This window comes from Salmo salar, chromosome ssa27 (assembly GCF_905237065.1).
Source record: "Salmo salar chromosome ssa27, Ssal_v3.1, whole genome shotgun sequence".
Lineage (NCBI taxonomy): Eukaryota > Metazoa > Chordata > Actinopteri > Salmoniformes > Salmonidae > Salmo > Salmo salar.
The window spans coordinates 12,617,938-12,637,900 of NC_059468.1; the positions used below are offsets into that span (position 1 = coordinate 12,617,938).

Below are 19,963 nucleotides of genomic sequence, written 5' to 3' on the forward strand. Positions count from 1 at the left end.
AATGGGGATCCTAATAAAATACTAAATACCAAACACACACACACACATACACTCAGGACCCCAGGAAGAGTAGCAGCTAATGGGGATCCAAATAAAATACTAAATACCAAACATACAAACTTGCTTGACGCCTTGATAAGTTCCTTTCCTGAGGATGGCTCACCTCTCACAGTTCTGGGTGACTTTAACCTCCCCCCTTCTACCTTCGACTCATTCCTCTCTGCCTCCTTCTTTCCACTCCTCTCCTCTTTCGACCTCACCCTCTCACCTTCCCCCCCCTACTCACAAGGCAGGCAATACGCTTGACCTCATCTTTACTAGATGCTGTTCTTCCACTAATCTCATTGCAACTCCCCTCCAAGTCTCCGACCACTACCTTGTATCCTTTTCCCTCTCGCTCTCATCCAACACTTCTCACTCTGCCCCTACTCGGATGGTATTGCGCCGTCCCAACCTTCGCTCTCTCTCTCCCGCTACTCTCTCCTCTTCCATCCTATCATCTCTTCCCTCTGCTCAAACCTTCTCCAACCTATCTCCTGATTCTGCCTCCTCAACCCTCCTCTCCTCCCTCTCTGCATCCTTTGATTTCCTCTGTCCCCTATCCTCCAGGCCGGCTCGGTCCTCCCCTCCTGCTCCGTGGCTCGACGACTCACTGCGAGCTCACAGAACAGGGCTCCGGGCAGCTGAGCGGAAATGGAGGAAAACTCGCCTCCCTGCGGACCTGGCATCCTTTCACTCCCTCCTCTCTACATTTTCCTCTTCTGTCTCTGCTGCTAAAGCCACTTTCTACCACTCTAAACTCCAAGCATCTGCCTCTAACCCTAGGAAGCTCTTTGCTACCTTCTCCTCCCTCCTGAATCCTCCTCCCCCTCCCCCACCCCCCCTCCCTCTCTGCGGATGACTTCGTCAACCATTTTGAAAAGAAGGTTGACGACATCCGATCCTCGTTTGCTAAGTCAAACGACACTGCTGGTCCTGCTCACACTGCCCTACCCTGTGCTTTGACCTCTTTCTCCCCTCTCTCTCCAGATGAAATCTCGCGTCTTGTGACGGCCGGCCGCCCAACAACCTGCCCACTTGACCCTATCCCCTCCTCTCTTCTCCAGACCATTTCCGGAGACCTTCTCCCCTACCTCACCTCGCTCATCAACTCATCCTTGACCGCTGGCTACGTCCCTTCCGTCTTCAAGAGAGCGAGAGTTGCACCCCTTCTGAAAAAAACCTACACTCGATCCCTCCGATGTCAACAACTACAGACCAGTATCCCTTCTTTCCTTTCTCTCCAAAACTCTTGAACGCGCCGTCCTTGGCCAGCTCTCTTGCTATCTCTCTCAGAATGACCTTCTTGATCCTAATCAGTCAGGTTTCAAGACTGGGCATTCAACTGAGACTGCTCTTCTCTGTTTCACGGAGGCTCTCCGCACTGCTAAAGCTAACTCTCTCTCCTCTGCTCTCATCCTTCTAGACCTATCTGCTGCCTTTGATACCGTGAACCATCAGATCCTCCTCTCCACCCTCTCCGAGCTGGGCATCTCCGGCGCCGCCCACGCTTGGATTGCGTCCTACCTGACAGGTCGCTCCTACCAGGTGGCGTGGCGAGAATCTGTCTCCGCACCACGTGCTCTCACGACTGGTGTCCCCCAGGGCTCTGTTCTTGGCCCACTCCTATTCTCGCTATACACCAAGTCACTTGGCTCTGTCATATCCTCACATGGTCTCTCATATCATTGCTATGCTGATGACACACAATTAATCTTCTCCTTTCCCCCTTCTGACAACCAGGTGGCGAATCGCATCTCTGCATGTCTGGCAGACATATCAGTGTGGATGACGGATCACCACCTCAAGCTGAACCTCGGCAAGACGGAGCTGCTCTTCCTCCCGGGGAAGGACTGCCCGTTCCATGATCTCGCCATCACGGTTGACAACTCCCTTGTGTCCTCCTCCCAGAGTGCTAAGAGCCTTGGCGTGACCCTGGACAACACCCTGTCGTTCTCCACCAACATCAAGGCGGTGACCCGATCCTGTAGGTTCATGCTCTACAACATTCGCAGAGTACGACCCTGCCTCACACAGGAAGCGGCGCAGGTCCTAATCCAGGCACTTGTCATCTCCCGTCTGGATTATTGCAACTCGCTGTTGGCTGGGCTCCCTGCCTGTGCCATTAAACCCCTACAACTCATCCAGAACGCCGCAGCCCGTCTGGTGTTCAACCTTCCCAAGTTCTCTCACGTCACCCCGCTCCTCCGCTCTCTCCACTGGCTTCCAGTCGAAGCTCGCATCCGCTACAAGACCATGGTGCTTGCCTACGGAGCTGTGAGGGGAACGGCACCTCCGTACCTTCAGGCTCTGATCAGGCCCTACACCCAAACAAGGGCACTCCGTTCATCCACCTCTGGCCTGCTCGCCTCCCTATCTCTGAGGAAGCACAGTTCCCGCTCAGCCCAGTCAAAACTGTTCGCTGCTCTGGCACCCCAATGGTGGAACAAGCTCCCTCACGACGCCAGGACAGCGCAGTCAATCACCACCTTCCGGAGACACCTGAAACCCCACCTCTTCAAGGAATACCTGGGATAGGATAAAGTAATCCTTCTAACCCACCCCCTTAAACGATTTAGATGCACTATTGTAAAGTGGTTGTTCCACTGGATATTATAAGGTGAATGCACCAATTTGTAAGTCGCTCTGGATAAGAGCGTCTGCTAAATGACTTAAATGTAAATGTAAATGTAACAAACACACACACACTCTCTCTCTTTCTCTGTTACACACGTGCGTGGGGGGGGGTGACTGTGGTAGGTCACTGGCTCTTGCGTGCCTTGGTCGGAGCAGACACGTAATCCCTGAGGGACTGTGCTGTTCTCAACAGTGAGTCAGTCAGGGGCAGACAGCCTGCTGGTCAATACAATGGAAGAAAAATAGAATAGAGCTGAAGTTGGTGCTCTCCCTCAGGCTGGAGCAGCCAATAGCTCCGACAGTTAGACACCTGATAGACCCGTGGTCAAGACTTGCTGTATTACTCAGTGTCCGTCTCCATCGCTCTCTCTCATGATTTTCTATCCTTCTGTCTCTTTCTTTCCTCTATCTCTTCCTCTCTCTCTCCCTACATTATGCTATTCCCTGTCAGCCACCAAACACAATGTACCCAATATAAGTCCTTTGAGGCAAACCGTCAATTTGACAATGTACCCATAAGACATCTTACAATCCAATCCTATCACAGATATGAATCATGGTGCTGTAACAGGCTGTCACTGAATGTGACCATCAGTCGCGGTGAGCTTATCTTCATGATGAAAAGAAGGCCCGCTGGTGAAGCAACGCAAACGGTGCCCAGTGAGCTAACTCGTTAGGGAAGTTTGCATGATGACATCAAGAACAAAAGCAGAGATAAGAGCTCGGATAGGCCTCAAGTGAGAAGGACGTACTTTGGTATGACGAGCGAATCATTCCGCTGTCAGAATGTGTCACGACATCCACCGAAGGTGGCTCCTCTCCCTGTTCGGGCGGTGCTCGGCGGTTGTCGTCGCCGGCCTACTAGCTGCCACCGATCCCATTTTCCTTTTCGTTTAGTTCTGTCTGGTTTTACACACCTTCCCTGTGGGTGGATACGACTTTTGTGCGGTTTTCCCTTTGTGTTTGTGCTGTGCCTTCGGGACCGCCTGAATAAACATTTTATTACCCTGGAACCCATCAGCCCTCCTGGTCCTGATTCCACACACCCCCCTCCGGCGAGAGGCGTTGTTACAGAATGAGAGACCCTTGAGGGTAATTTGTAATCTTATTATTGTATTTTTTCGATCAATGCAATCAAGTTATGGTTTACCTGCGAGGTGATGATTTGGGCATAAGCGACATAAGTGGTCGCACAGGAAACCCGGCCGCTAGGGTCCCCCGTACCCCCCAAAAAACATTATATTATGTATACAGTGCATTGGGAAAGTTTTCAAACCCCTTGACATTTTCCACATTTTGTTACGTTACAGCCTTACTTTTCCCCTCATCAATCTACACACAATACCCCATGATGACGAAGCAAAAACAGGTTTTTAGACATTTTTCCAAATGTTTTTTTATTTTTATTTATTTCACCTTTATTTAACCAGGTAGGCTAGTTAGAACAAGTTCTAATTTACAACTGTGACCTGGCCAAGATAAAGCATAGCAGTTCGACACATACGACAACACAGAGTTACATATGGAATAAACAAAACATACAGTCAATAATACAGTACAAAAAAAGAAAACAAAAAGTCTATATACAGTGAGTGCAAATGAGGTAAGATAAGGGAGGTAAGGCAATAAATAGGCCATGGTGACAAAGTAAATTACAATATAGCAATTAAACACTGGGCAGAAGATGAATGTGCAAGTAGAGATACTGGGGTGCAAAGGAGCAAGATAAATAAATAAATACAGTATGGGGATGAGGTAGTTGGATGGGCTGTTTACAGATGGGCTATGTACAGGTGAAGTGATCTGTGAGCTGCTCTGACAGCTGGTGCTTAACTTCTTTGGGATAGGGGGCAGTATTTTCACGGCCGGATAAAAAACGTACCCGATTTAATCTGGTTACTACTCCTGCCCAGAAACTAGAATATGCATATAATTAGTAGATTTGGATAGAAAACACTCTAAAGTTTCTAAAACTGTTTGAATGGTGTCTGTGAGTATAACAGAACTCATATGGCAGGCCAAAACCTGAGAAGATTCCATACAGGAAGTGCCCTGTCTGACAATTTATTGTCCTTCTGTTGCATCTCTATCGACATTACAGCATCTGTGCTGTAACGTGACACTTTCTAAGGCTTCCATTGGCTCTCTAAAGCCGCCAGAAAGTGGAATGGGGTGTCTTCTGTCTCTGGGCAGATAACAGGAGCACAGTTTGTCAGTGGACTGCCTGGTGACAGAGAGATTGGAGATGCGCGTTAACCCGTTTTGTTCGTGCGTTCAGGTCACTATCCAAAGGGTAACGCGCGAGTGCATTACCGTACTCAGAAGCATGTCAAACGCTGTTTAAAATCATTTTTTATGCTATTTTTCTCGTAAAATAGCGATAATATTCCAACCAGACAATGTTGCATTCATTCAAAGAGGCAAAGAAAAAATGGCGAGGTCTCGTGAACGCGCATCTCCAATCTGAAAACTTTCAGACCCCTTCACTTTTTCCACATTTTGATACGTTACAGCCTTATTCGAAAATAGCTGTGCTGCAACGCTCCCCATCCAACCTGACAGAGCTTGAGAGGATCTGCAGAGAAGAATTGGAGAAACTCCCCAAATACAGGTTTGCCAAGCTTGTAGCGTCTAACCCAAGAAGACTCGGGGCTGTAATTGCTGCCAAAGGTGCTTCAACAAAATACTGAGTAAAGGGTCTGAATACTTATGTAAATGTGATTTCATTTGTTTTTTGCAAATATTTCTAAAAACCAGTTTTTGCTTCATCATTATGGGGTAGTGTGTGTAGATTGATGAGGGGAAAAAACAATTTAATCCATTTTAGAATAAGGCTGTAACGTAACTGTCATGTCTACTCCCGCTCCCTCTCTCTTGCGCTTGAGGACGCCAAGTGGCCCATCATTACGCACACCTGTCACCATCATTACATGCATCAGCGCTTCAATGGACTCACCTGGACTCCTTCACTTTTTTAAATCTGTCTGTTCCTCAGTTTGATCCCTGTGTCTGTTCCTCAGTTTGATCCCTGTGTCTGCATTAATGTCGTTTTGTTCCCCCTGTCCAGACGATGTTCTTGTTTTGTTGTATGTCCGTTTATCCATTAACCTCACTAGGGTAGGGGGCAGCATTCGGAATTTTGGATGAAAAGCGTGCCCAAAGTAAACTGCCTGCTACTCAGGTCCAGAAGCTAGGATATGCATATCATTGGTAGATTTGGATAGAAAACACTCTAAAGTTTCCAAAACGGTTAAAATAATGTCTGTGAGCATAACAGAACTGATATGGCAGGTGAAAACCTGAGGAAAATCCATCCAGGAAGTGCTATTATTTTGAAATGTCTCTATTCCATTGAAAGCCTATCCACCATACAAAGACTTATGACGCAGTTCACAATCTCTATGCCTTCCACAACATGTGGCCAGTCTTTAGGCATTGTTTCAGGCTTTTACTCTGAAAAATGAGGGAGAAACAGCACTTTCAATGAGTGGACAGTGGAAATTTCCAGACATGAAGCCAGCGCGTGACCGGGAGCGCACCTTTCTTGTTTCTCCTTTCCTATTGACGAAGATATTGTCCGGTTGAAATATGATCGATTATTTATGACAAAAACAACTTGAGGATTGATTATAAACATCGTTTGACAGGTTTCTACGACCCTTTATGGTACTTTTTCTGAATTTTTCGTCTGTCTTTTGTGACCGCGCTTTGTTCCAATGGAATACTGAACAAAACGCACTAACAAAACGGTTTATGGATATAAAGAGGGACTTGATCGAACAAAACAAACATTTATTGGGTAACTGGGAGTTTTGTGAGTGTAACCATATGAAGATCATCAAAGGTAAGTGATTAATTTTATTGCTATTTCTGACTTTTGTTACTCGTCTACTTGGCTGGTTACTGTTTGTAATGATTTGTCTGCTGGGCGCTGTTCTCAGATAACCGCATGGTTTGCTTTCGCCGTAAAGTATTTTTGAAATCTGACACCATGGTTGGATTAACAAGAAGTTAATCTTTAAACCGGTGTATAACACTTGTATGTTACATGAATTTTTATAATGAGTATTTCTGCTTTTGAATTTGGTGCTCTGCAATTTCACTGGATGTTGGCCAGGTGGGACGGTAGCGTCCCACCCCCCCAGAACGGTTAATGTAGTTTTGTTCCACCCGTCCAAACGCTGTTATTGTTTTGTTATGTCGATTTTTCCATTAAATTATCACTCCCTGTACTTGCTTCTCATCTCCCAGCATCTGTCCTCACAGTAACAAAAAGTGGAAAAAGTCAAGGGGTCTGAATACTTCCCCAAATGCACTGTATCTCAATTCTTATTAGCCAATGCCCATCACGTTTTTCTCACAGGACACAAGTGAAGACAGACACATCAGGGACGCAACTGCCGAGGTGCATATTGAAGATATTGGAAGAACTGTCCACATTTACATTTCGTCAGCCAACAAGATGAGTAGGTCTAACGAATAGCAAAAGCACTAGCTTATGTCAATCTCCTATCCCCCAATAGTACAAAAGTTGACCTATTCTGTGCGAGAAATAAATATTCCAAACATAGTCTGGGACAGTTGTGGGATGCCATAGATCCCAAATTAATACAACCACTAGCTTAAAAATAAAAACGTTCAAAATCTATGAGGCTGATGCAACAGATCAGAACATTTAGCTTAAAATGTTTAGAAACTATTTCACATTATCAGCGCAGCAATATGCACACGGCAGTAGGCTGTAAGAGCGCATGTTCCAAAATGCAATCAATTACCGGGAAAACACCATTTTCAACAGTGACCGCAAATTCGATTATGCATGTAATGCTTTCATTATAAAGGTGAATTTTTACACTTTAGTTGTGAAACAAAACTTATCAAATATATATGCCTATGGGCTAGGCTACATGAGGTGTGCAACTATGATTTGAAAAAGTTGAAAAAAAGGCATGCTCTGTTTCTTGCCTTACCGCTCACAAGCTGGGCATCATTCACAAGTGATAATATATTATTAGGCTAATATTGTCACCCATCAGACTATTCTTGATTTAATCTTTTCTTTACATATACTAAATAATATATGTGTGAAATTTGTTTAGAGTTAGAATGGACCCTTATCATGCACCTGTCTCAAAACAGGAGCAGGGGAAAAAATACCTGTCATCTATGCACTTAAATAGTAAATGGAGGATGCTTTTCACGTGGTTCATTTTCATGCCAGCAAGGTAGGCAATACTCCTGTTGTAAAGGGAAGCAATGTGCTTAATATTAGGACATTTGAGAAATAAATATAGTAGGCCTAGCCTATAGAAAGCTGATGGGATCCTCCTCTTTTTAGTAGAGGTCATTAAAACTGCCTATAGAAATGTTTCGCAACATGAGCTTAGGGGTTCTCACGAAGTGTTTGATTCAATTTTATTACATTTGCATTGATGTCAGAGTGAATAGAATGCTGAGTACCAGGCAGTTAGTAATTTTGGTAGGCTACTAATGACCATCAGCAGCATCAGAGCATGAAGAAGCCTCATTACCGTGATTAAATGGTCATGTGGAATTTGACTGCAGTCATGACTCGTGACTGCCGGTATGGCAGTAATACGGTCACCGTAAAAGCCGTAGGTAGAGCTCTTTTAGGTTCTAGATAGCACCTTTTTTTCTAACAGTGTACAGATGATGGGTGACCTTTTCTGTTCAATGAACAGGCCTTAAAGCCAGCAGATACACACAGCATTGTGAGTGTGTGTATCTGCATTGACTCACCATGTTACGTGTGGTTCCACATCCTCTGTGTGTGTGTGTGTGTGTGTGTGTGTGTTCGTGCGCACACATGTGTGTGTGTGTGTATCTGCAATGACTCACCATGGTACGTGCGATTCCACATCCTCTTGGTGACGGTGTCCCCTCGCGGCCGGCCCCCTGCCTCTGTCATGGTCTCATTCAGGGCCTGAGAGTAAAGCATCACGCCGTCATAGAAGCCTCCTGCTATCAGGTTCATCTAGTTGAGAGAATGCCAAGAGTGTGCAAAGCTGTCATCAAGGCAAAGGGTGGCTATTTGAAGAATCTCAAATATAAAATATATTTTTACACTTTTTTGGTGACTACATGATTCCATGTGTGCTATTTCATAGTTTTGATGTCTTCACTATTATTCTACAATGTAGAAAATAGTAAAAATAATGTAAAAACCCTTGAATGAGTAGTGTTCGAAAACTTTTGTCCGGTAGTGTATACAGATAAATAAATACAGAAAAATGAAATGGAAGGCATTTGAACCAACTCTGGCACAAAGAGAAGATTCAAGTGTGAGACAGGCCTACAGTACACACAATATATATACATAAGTGCCATTCGCTATATAGGAATTATAAGTCACCATTTTTCTTTTACTCCAGGCTTTATCAAAAAAATCCGCAAATGGAAATACACAATGGACAAAAAAACATTTCCGTTTCTCCTCATCACTCAGCCACATAATGCCAGGGTATATCTGGTGGACTTTCTAGAATAAGGACAAGCGTATATCGTGGTAGAAAAGGGAATAGAGAATACAATTAATTTCATTCTCTATTTATTTGAGGTCACAATTTATTGATTTTTTACCTTCATTTAACTGGGCAATTCAGTTAAGAACAAGTTCTTATTTTCAATGACGGCCTAGGAACAGTGGGTTAACTGCCTTGTTCAGGAGCAGAACCACAGATTTTTACCTTGTCAGCTCGGGGATTCAATCTTGCAACCTTTCGGTGACTAGTCCAACACTCTAACCACTAGGCTACCCTGCTGCCCCACAATAGTTACATGATCTTTCCTCTTCTATTTTACCATTATACCAACCTTTTTCAACGGCCAGCAGCAATTTCACGGATATTACCTGTGCACATAGCGATCTCTTGCTTTTAGGTAGGTTGTACATAATATATCTCCCACATATACACTACATGACCAAAAGTATGTGCACACCTGCTCGTCGAACATCTCATTCTAAAATCATGGGCATTAATAGGGAGTTGGTCCCCCCTTTGCTGCTATAACAGCCTCCACTCTTCAGGGAAGGCAAGATGTTGCAGGGACTTGCTTCCATTCAGCCACAAGAGCATTAGTGAGGTTGGGCATGGATGTTGGGTGATTAGGCCTGGCTCACAGTCTGCGCTCCAATTCATCCCAAAGGTGTACGATGAGGTTGAGGTCAGGGCTCTGTGCAGACCAGTCAAGTTCTTCCACACCGATCTCGACAAACCATTTCTCACTTTGTGCATGGGGGTATTGTCATGCTGAAACAGGAAAGGCCTTCCCGAAACTGTTGCCACAAAGTTGGAAGCACATAATCATCTAGAATGTCATTGTATGCTGTAGTGTTAAGATTTCCCCCTCACTGGAAGTAAAGGACCCAGCCCAAACCATGAAAAATAGCTCCAGACCATTATTCCTCCTCCACCAAACGTTACAGTTGGCACTATGCATTGGGGCAGGTAGCGTTCTCCTGGCATCTGCCAAACCCAGAATTGTCCGTCGGACTGCCAGATGGTGAAGCTTGAGTCATCATTCCAGAGAACGCGTTCCCACTGCTTCAGAGTCTAATGGCGGCAAGCTTCACACCACTCCAGCCGAATCCACAAATTTGAAGGGGTGTCCACATACTTTTGTATATACAGTGTATTTACATGTTGTTGTGTGTGAGTCAGAGTCAAACACGCCTGCATGTGAGTCTGTGTTTGTAACCGCGACTGTGTGTCCTGAATCAACCTTGAAAGAGGTCAAGCTGACATAGGGATTTCCTGACCCTGAATGTAACTGTGTAACTATAACTATTATAGAATGCTTAGCACAGGCTCATAAGTCAAACCTTTATTTGTTTGTGTTAGAGACCAGACTAGGAGCTGCGATTTACCCGTGTGGCCAAACTGGCCATATATTCAAATCACTCAGACATGGAGAAACAGATCATATTCCCCTGTGGTTAGAACTGTCTAACTTCCCACTGTGGACATGGGACATCTGGAGAAGCCCTGCAAATTAACCTTGAAGATGCTTCAAATGGTCCACTGGAATATCCTCTGAATACCTTCATATCTTTCAGTGAATCATCATTCATGCAACAAAAAAAAATGGAAAACAATACTATTTTTCATTTCTCAGAGAAAGAGATTTTGTTCAACAAGCAATATTTTTTTTCCTAAAAAGTTAGGGGTCAAATTTATTGGCACCCCTGTTTTCAATACCTTTCAATACCTCACATTGGGAGGAAAACGGCACTGAACCTTTGTATAAAATGTTTTATGAGAATGGAGAACCATTCCTCCATACAGAATCTTTCCAGATCCTTGATTTCCTTCATCTGCACTTATGGACTGCCTTCTTCAGTTCAAACCACAGGTTTCCAATGGGGTTCAAGTCCGGAGACTGAGATGGCCCTTGCAATATGTTGATTTTGTGGTCATTTAACAATTTCTTTGTGGATTTTGATGTGTGCGTGGGGTTATTATCTTGCTGGAAGATCCACTTGCCAACAAGTTTCAGCCTCCTGGGAGAGGCAAATAGGTTTTTGGCTAAAATGTCCTGGTGCTGGGTAATGTTCATGATGACGTTGACGTTAACGTTAACAAGGGCCCCAGGACCAGTGGAAACAAAATAGCCCCATAACATCAGAGATCCACCACCATATTTTACAGTTGGTCCTTTTCTGCTTATACATCATTATTTCGACGTCAAACCCACCACTGGTGTGAAAGCTTTTTGTATTACTTGTTAAACCAAATCTATTTCTCTTGGCAAGTGTATTAGTATAAAATAATATAATTTAAAAAAAACATTTGGATCATACAAAGGCTTAGGTTGTCCAAAACAGTGGCCAGGTGGATTCATTCAAGTCTTATTCCAAATTTCGTTGTGTTACAGCCTGAATTCAAAATGGATTAAATGTATATTTTTTTCCTCACCCATCTACACACAATATCCCATAATGACAAATTCACACATTAATCAAACATAAGCAAACATGATGCTTATTTAGTCAGTTCTCTCCTCTGTCTGTTTATGTTTAAATTGACCTTTGACTCTGTACACGTGGTGGGACCCAGTGTGTTTTTAATAAGTACAGTAGTGATGGGATTTTAGTGACTCATGTTGCGGTAGGTATTTTGACAGACGCTCTCATTGTTGCCCACAGGTACCAAGGGATGAAGATGTGAAGGAGTTTAATGATAAAACTATCTCCAAAGCATGCAGCCGTAGTTGTAGGGGTGAGAAAAATATCTTCCGATATGTGCATTTAAAGATTTTTTTTTGGGGGGGGGATGAAAGGCTTAGGTAGTCAAAAACAGTGGCCAGGTGGACTCATTCAAGCCCAGTACAGACACATGGAAGAGAGAAAAATAAAGTTTGGGATATGGAGAGAGCTGAACAGAGAGATATCAGAGTAGCAGACATTGTTCATTGGCAAAAGAGAGACTGACAGATGGACGGACAGACAGACAGACAAAAGCCCAATTTATGTTAGAAAAGGCAAGTGTTGTCCTGGTGGGTCGCAGACAAAAGTGACGGCAAAGCAGACAAAATTAAGGGCATTCTGGTCACAGTGGAGTGGCACAGAAGAGTGTCTGTGATCCATCAGGACGAAACTTGTCTTTTCTACCCTAAATTTGTCTTAAAGCTGCAATATGAAACTTTTTGGACGACCCAACCAAATTCGCATAGAAATGTGAGTTATAGATTTGTCATTCTGGTTGAAAGCAAATCTAAGACACGAAAGATCTGGTCCATGTGCACTACTTTTATGCTTGCCGTTATTACGTTTCATTTTTGCGTATTTTACTTTCGATTTTGTACACCAGCGTCAAACAGCTGAAAATACAATATTTTTGGTTATTTCACAACGTTTTAGATTGATTGTCTACACATTGCTTGTTTTGTCACATACACTCAAATTAGGCAAACTATTCTAATTTCAGCAATCAGGAAATGGCGGAGCGATTTCTTTATATTGCACCTTTAAAGGCCCATTGTGATTTCCCTGTGTTTTATATACTGCTCAAATAAATAAAGGGAACACTTAAACAACACAATGTAACTCCAAGTCAATCACACTTCTGTGAAATCAAACTGTCCACTTAGGAAGCAACACTGATTGACAATACATTTCACATGCTGTTGTGCAAATGGAATAGACAACAGGTGGAAATTATAGGCAATTAGCAAGACACCCCCAATAAAGGAGTGGTTCTGCAGGTGGTGACCACAGACCACTTCTCAGTTCCTATGCTTCCTGGCTGATGTTTTGGTCACTTTTCAATGCTGGCGGTGCTTTCACTCTAGTGGTAGCATGAGACGGAGTCTACAACCCACACAAGTGGCTCAGGTAGTGCAGCTCATCCAGGATGGCACATCAATGCGAGCTGTGGCAAGAAGGTTTGCTGTGTCTGTCAGCGTAGTGTCCAGAGCATGGAGGCGCTACCAGAAGACAGGCCAGTACATCAGGAGACGTGGAGGAGGCCGTAGGAGGGCAACAACCCCGCAGCAGGACCGCTACCTCCGCCTTTGTGCAAGGAGGAGCAGGAGGAGCACTGCCAGAGCCCTGAAAATGACCTCCAGCAGGCCACAAATGTGCATGTGTCTGCTCAAACGGTCAGAAACAGACTCCATGAGGGTGGTATGAGGGCCCGACGTCCACAGGTGGGGGTTGTGCTTACAGCCCAACACCGTGCAGAACGTTTGGCATTTGCCAGAGAACACCAAGATTGGCAAATTCGCCACTGGCGCCCTGTGCTCTTCACAGATGAAAGCAGGTACACACTGAGCACATGTGACAGACGTGACAGAGTCTGGAGACGCCGTGGAGAACGTTCTGCTGCCTGCAACATCCTCCAGCATGACCGGTTTGGCGGTGGGTCAGTCATGGTGTGGGGTGGCATTTCTTTGGGGGGCCGCACAGCCCTCCATGTGCTCGCCAGAGGTAGCCTGACTGCCATTAGGTACCGAGATGAGATCCTCAGACCCCTTGTGAGACATATGCTGGTGCAGTTGGCCCTGGGTTCCTTCTAATGCAAGACAATGCTAGACGTCATGTGGCTGGAGTGTGTCAGCAGTTCGTGCAAGAGGAAGGCATTGATGCTATGGACTGGCCCGCCCGTTCCCCAGACCTGAATCCAATTGAGCACATCTGGGACATCATGTCTCGCTCCATCCACCAACGCCACGTTGCACCATAGACTGTTCAGGAGTTGGCGGATGCTTTAGTCCAGGTCTGGGAGGAGATCCCTCAGGAGACCATCCGCCACCTCATCAGGAGCATGCCCAGGTGTTGTAGGGAGGTCATACAGGCACGTGGAGGCCACACACACTACTGAGCCTCATTTTGACTTGTTTTAAGGACATTACATCAAAGTTGGATCAGCCTGTAGTGTGGTTTTCCACTTTAATTTTGAGTGTGACTCCAAATCCAGACCTCCATGGGTTGATAAATTGGATTTCCATTGATTATTTTTGTGTGATTTTGTTGTCAGCACATTCAACTATGTAAAGAAAAAAGTATTTAATAAGATTATTTCATTCATTCAGATCTAGGATGTGTTGTTTAAGTGTTCCCTTTATTATTTTGAGCAGTGTATATACTTCCACACTATGAGGTTGGAATTATACTGTGAAATTGTGAAAATTATGATCATGCGCTTTTATTGTAAGAGCTGTTTGAAAAGACTGAATGTTTTGGTGGAATGGAGCTTTGGCCTGTCTAGTGACATCACGGTAAATTGGTTAATAGACCAATAAGAAAGAAAGTTCCAAACCTCTCTGCCAATAACAGCTAGTTTTTCCCCTCCCCACTCAGACCACTCCCAGACAGTTCTAGCAACATTCTTGCTTGAGAAATTTCTCTTTGCAAAGAAGCTATTTTTGCTTCTTTTTGACCATTTGAATTGAAAACAATCACAGTAAGGTACTTCATTGTTACCCAGAAAGGATTTGACATTGAGATAAAAACGGCTCCATTGGACCTTTAACAGGCAGACAGACAGACACAAGTACATGAGCTGGTCACTGAGCGAACAACCGTCCCCACAGACCATCTCTCACTGGCTCTAACAAAGGTAGAGCCACCCACACCTCTCGTTCAGCACTTTAGCTGGCGCCACACAGGGAGGTTCAGTACCAATTTAAGCTCTCTTACAGAGGACACCCCTGAATATTAGCCAGGCAGCTCCATACACCCACACTCCCCGTTAACCCCACAGTCACTCTATTACCACCTACAATTCAAACATAATAACAGCATTTATATACCTTTTTTTTTTCATAACCTTTTTATCCCCAATTTTGTGATATCCAATTACTATCTTGTCTCATCACTGCAACTCCCCAACAGGCTCGGGAGAGGCAAAGTTCGAGTCATGCATCCTCCGAAACATGACCCACCAAACCACGCTCCTTAAAACACCTGCCTGCTTAACCCGGAAGACAGCCCTACCGAAGTGTCGGAGGAAACACTGTTCAACTGACAACCGAAGTCAGCGGAGTCACTAGAGCGCGATGAGTAAAGCCCCCCCCTCACCTAATCCAGACAACGCTGGGCCAATTGTGCACCACCCTATGGGACTTCTGGTCACAGCCAGATTGGGATTGAACCTGGGTCTGTAGTGACGCCTCAAGCAGTGCGATGCAGTGCCTTAGACGGCTGCGCCACTCGGGAGGCCGAGCATTTACATACCTTGACAAGGTTTCACACAATGAATGTCTCACACAATTTGTGTAATAGACCGACTTTTCATAGAGACATTTTAATTTGTGTATTTAAGTGAAACTTGTCTACCGCATAAATGAAATGTGATCTAAAGATGCATGGAACTGCTTTCACGAGCTGACAAATCCACATAGATGTTTAGCCTGAACTTTAGCCCCCGTCTCATAGTGTAATAAGCAGGGCTGCCCAAGTACACTGTGCAATAATTTCCATTTCTACATTAGGCTCCGTGTTGCTATGGCAATCAGTATATCAGCAAGTTTTCCCAAGTGCCAAATGGGAGGAGAAGCATTACTTTCTACCTTCCCTGGACTGCTGCTGCACTAATTAGTGACTGGCTTTCTAGCGTCCTACCTTCCTAACATTGATTGGGCTGAGACTAGAGACACTGGAGTGTGACACACAGCCCTGTCACTCGACAGAAGTGGCTATAAAGCAATAGTTTGTTATTTTCCATAAACAATATGATGCCGCAGACCTAGAAGACCCGTAATCTTCCCAAGAGGAGATATGTAACTTTACAGGCTCTATTTGATGGATAAATCCCTGTTTGCAGTATAAAAAAAACCTCTGTGGCATAACTTCAACCATTGAAAGCAAAGTTTGTGTGGAAAATATACACTCCAGCAAGCCCAATAATCCACTTAGAAAACAGGGTAACGGGACAGTTGTAAAAGATATCGTGACACCTTGCAATCATGACGCAATACGCGCCTGCACATGCAGACCGTACTTGCTACAAAGTTACAGAAAGCTAAACCAACAACCACACAAACTGAAATTGGATACATTGTAAACACAGGTCCAACGAGTAAAACACATAGCTTGCTAGCATTGATTTGTTTTTCCAGAGATTTACTTTTTGGAGCATCTGATGACCTAACGTGGTGTGATGAACATACAGTTCTCCGGTCCCCTCCGCCGCTATGCTGTCAAATCCTTCCACATTTACATTTACATTTTAGTCATTTAGCAGACGCTCTTATCCAGAGCGACTTACAAATTGGAACCACATGTTTCTAGTTTAATCCAGCTGTTTACAGCTATTGATATTTTTTTAATCCAGTTGTCATATTGGCAGGTTTGCTAGCAACAAACGATTTAGCTAGCTTCTACCCTAGTGTTTGTTATGCAATGCGATCCCCTCGCAATTAACAGTCAGTGTCGACGAGTGTCCTGACGGGAAGGCAAACATTTCTATCTATGCCAGAGAAAATCGGCATTATCAGCTCATTGTTATGGATGTATCGAAAGGAATGTCAATAGAAAACGGCGTAAACAAATAGAAATGCAGCTACTTGGCTGTTATTCTGGCTGCAGAGGTCTTGACTGTGTTAGCCGTAGCTAGTCGGCTAGCTAGCAAGCAAGGGATAAGAACCAACGGAACATAATGAACGAACAACTGGTTCGGGTCCATAAATATCGAACCAACGACTGGGTCGCGTCTCTAGCAACCGTCTCTAGCAACCAAGTATGAATTTGCTTATAAAAATGAAAATATCAATGTTTTTTTTTTTTACAGGTAAATGTGTGCTTTAGTATTGTTTTCTTTGACAACTGTGGTATAAGTGAGATGAATGCCTCCGATCTGTACATTACCTTGGAAAAATTAACTCCACTGCGTCATCCATCATTTCCAAGGTAATGTACAGAACGGAGGTGTTTATCTCTTACATAACCTATATTCTATTAGCAGAGCCAAAAAGAGCACAGCTAACCATATATTAGAGCAATGGTTACCAGAATTTAGCATTTAGGTGTAACATCTAAATCTGTTGCCAGACAACAGTCTGATAAAATTGTAATTTTCCTTGACAATCATACTTAGGGATTATGCAAAAAGTGCAAGGAAATTACAATTTCTAGATGTCCCACAGCGATTGCTGACTGACTTGAAAATATTGGAATTGAAATGTAACACTTACACTTAAAGTTTGATAATTGCATACTGGTAAACAGGTTTCTTAAATCTGAACATTGAGAACCTGCAAATGTCATGTGGTTAAGGTAATTCTATACTAGCAAATCCAAACTGAGCCAGAAGGCAAAACGCCAGAATGTTCATTCTCTACAATCTCTACAGGGGGTTCTACATGGAACTCATAAGGGTTCTACCTAGTTTTAGAGAGCACCTTTTTTTCGAAGAGTTCAGATTCAATGCATAGAAGGGTAAAAAAGATTCCAATCTTTAATCTTTAACCACCTTTAATCAGCTCAGGAAGTGTGTCGGCCATCACTCTGTTGACTCCAATACAGTGTAAACAACCTGACACACATCACATTGTAGAACATCCCTATTGGCAAAGATTGAACCCAGCCTTTGTTTTTTTTACCATGAGATCCATTAAGACTGAGGGGAAATTATGAAAATTCTACAAGCTCTTGTCCCAGCAGCCTTTGAAAGGTCATGCATTGTGAAGGCAGATAGAGGCGGCACAGTTTGGGCCCACATCGGTAACTGTGAGCCAGCAGATAAGCCGCAAGAGGCGATTCCATTTCTGTTGGTCTATGAGTCTGCCTGTGAATTTATCGGTGTGTTTGTACAGCTAATAAAACAACTTTTTGTGTCTATTTAATTCTGTCTGTGGGTCTGAAGGAGGTACAATCCTTTCCTAAGTTGAATGTTCTTCAGTGTCCATCCTATGAATAAGAAAGACACCCTCTTTGTCTCTACCACTCTCCTGCCAACATCATATGTAGTTTAACTTTTACTGTCTTATTTCTACCTTCTTTCTATTCTGGTATCACCCTGCCTCTCAATCAATTCGTCAATCAACCAACAAGCAAGCAACCAATTGGCCATCCTCACTTACCAGCGAGTCTTCCACGGTGAAGTTGAACATGTTCATGGCGTCCGTCTTCAGGTTGGAAACAAACTCCTTGTACTCCGGGTTCTGTGGCTCTTTGTAGGTCAGGATCTTCACACTCTGTCAGGATAGATGAATGACAACCCAAAAAAACGCAATAACACATAGCGTACAGATTATACCATACACATTGCCATAGTCTCATGTTACATACAGCACAAACACTCATCAACTCCTGCGTCTCATTTTAATTAGAGGTTCACAGCGAAGATGTGAAACCTATTGTTATTCTTAGATTTAAAAAAAATCCTGGACATGTTCAATATCTCTAGCATAGGTTGGTAACTTTTTTCTAATTTGGCACACATACACTAGAGCCCATGACTTGGTCAAAAAAGAATGTCACCCATCAATAGGCTTGTAGGTGGCGCTGTAAAAAGCAGGCTCGCTTATTTTATTTGTATTTATTTAACCTTAACTTAACTAGGCAAGTCAGTTCAGAGCAAATTCTTATTTACAATGACGGCCTGGCCCCGGCCAAACCCGGACGACGCTGGGCCAATTGTGTGCCGCCCTATGGGACTCCCAATCATGGTCGGATGGGATACAACCTGGGACTGTAGTGACGCCTCTCAAAATGAGATGCAGTGCCTTAGACCGCTGCGCCACTCGGGAGGCCAAACACCCGTATTGACCTAGACACTTGAAATGTTGTATGTAGGCGTCTTTCCTCATGCTGAAGAAAATTGTCTCAAGGACACATAAGGTCTGTCAGGACAAATTTTCCTCCATCTTGGAAATTTTGGAAAACTTTTGAAAAACGTATTCTCATTAACCATAAGTCCAAATAACACAACATTCGGTACATATGCCCATGGTACATCTCTTAATTTAGTTTGAGCTAAGGAATTGGTTAAGAGATGCTTGAGTTATTGATGAATCAGGAAATCAGACTTTACGTGTCCATTTAAATCCTTTGTAAATCCACTCCTTTGTAAATCCACTTCACACTTGAAACTTTTTAGGGGCATCAAAGATATTACTATGATGATCCATGTCAAGTTTGGCATTGATATCTTTCCTGGGTGGCGCAGCGCTCAAAAGCACTGCACCCCAGTGCTGAGGTGCAACTACAGCCTGGGGTTCGATCCCAGGCTGCGTCACAACTGGCTGTGACCGGGAGCCCCATAGGACGGCCGACAATTGGCCTAGCGATGTCCGGGGTAGGGGAGGGTTTGGCCGGTGGGGCTTTCCTTTGCTCATCGTGCTCTAGCAACTCCTTGTGACAGGGCCGCGCACCTGCAAGCTGACGCCGGTCGTCAGTCGAACTGTGTGTCCTCCAACACATTGGTGCGGCTGACTTCTGAGTTAAGCGAGCATTGTGATAAGAAGTAGGCGCCCAGGCGGGTCATGTTTCGGGGGACGCATGACTTGACCGTTGCAGAGATGAGCCAAGGGATCTAATTCAGGGAGAAAACTGGGTAAAAAAATATGCTTCTGGCCATACCATACCAGTGTGATAAGTACTGGGACGTGAGACCGCCTGGGAATACCAGGTGCCGTAAGCTAAAAAAATGTATAAATAAATAACCTAAAGCTTAAAATAAGGGTTGTTGGACTAAAAGTCAGATTCACTCCAAATTTGGTCTTTGTCCCTAAAGAGTTTGAGAAAATAAAGTTGATGCATTCAAAGATGATGATAAAAAGATTGTGGGTGATGTTGTGTTAGACTTCAGTGGGACTTTTGACA

General features: G+C 44.1%; 1 protein-coding gene across 3 annotated transcripts in view; it reads right to left on the reverse strand.

Annotated features, from left to right (window-relative positions):
• Nucleotides 1-19,963, reverse strand: part of LOC106588322 (atrial natriuretic peptide receptor 1) — a 117,239-nt gene that overhangs the window by 48,160 nt on the left and 49,116 nt on the right. For all 3 annotated transcript variants that reach the window (XM_014177183.2, XM_014177184.2, XM_014177182.2), the window contains 2 exons: nucleotides 18,220-18,333; nucleotides 8,536-8,671 (listed from right to left, as the gene is read on the reverse strand). In XM_014177183.2, coding sequence (XP_014032658.1) covers nucleotides 8,536-8,671; nucleotides 18,220-18,333 — 250 coding nt within the window. The remainder of the gene's footprint in view (nucleotides 1-8,535; nucleotides 8,672-18,219; nucleotides 18,334-19,963) is intronic.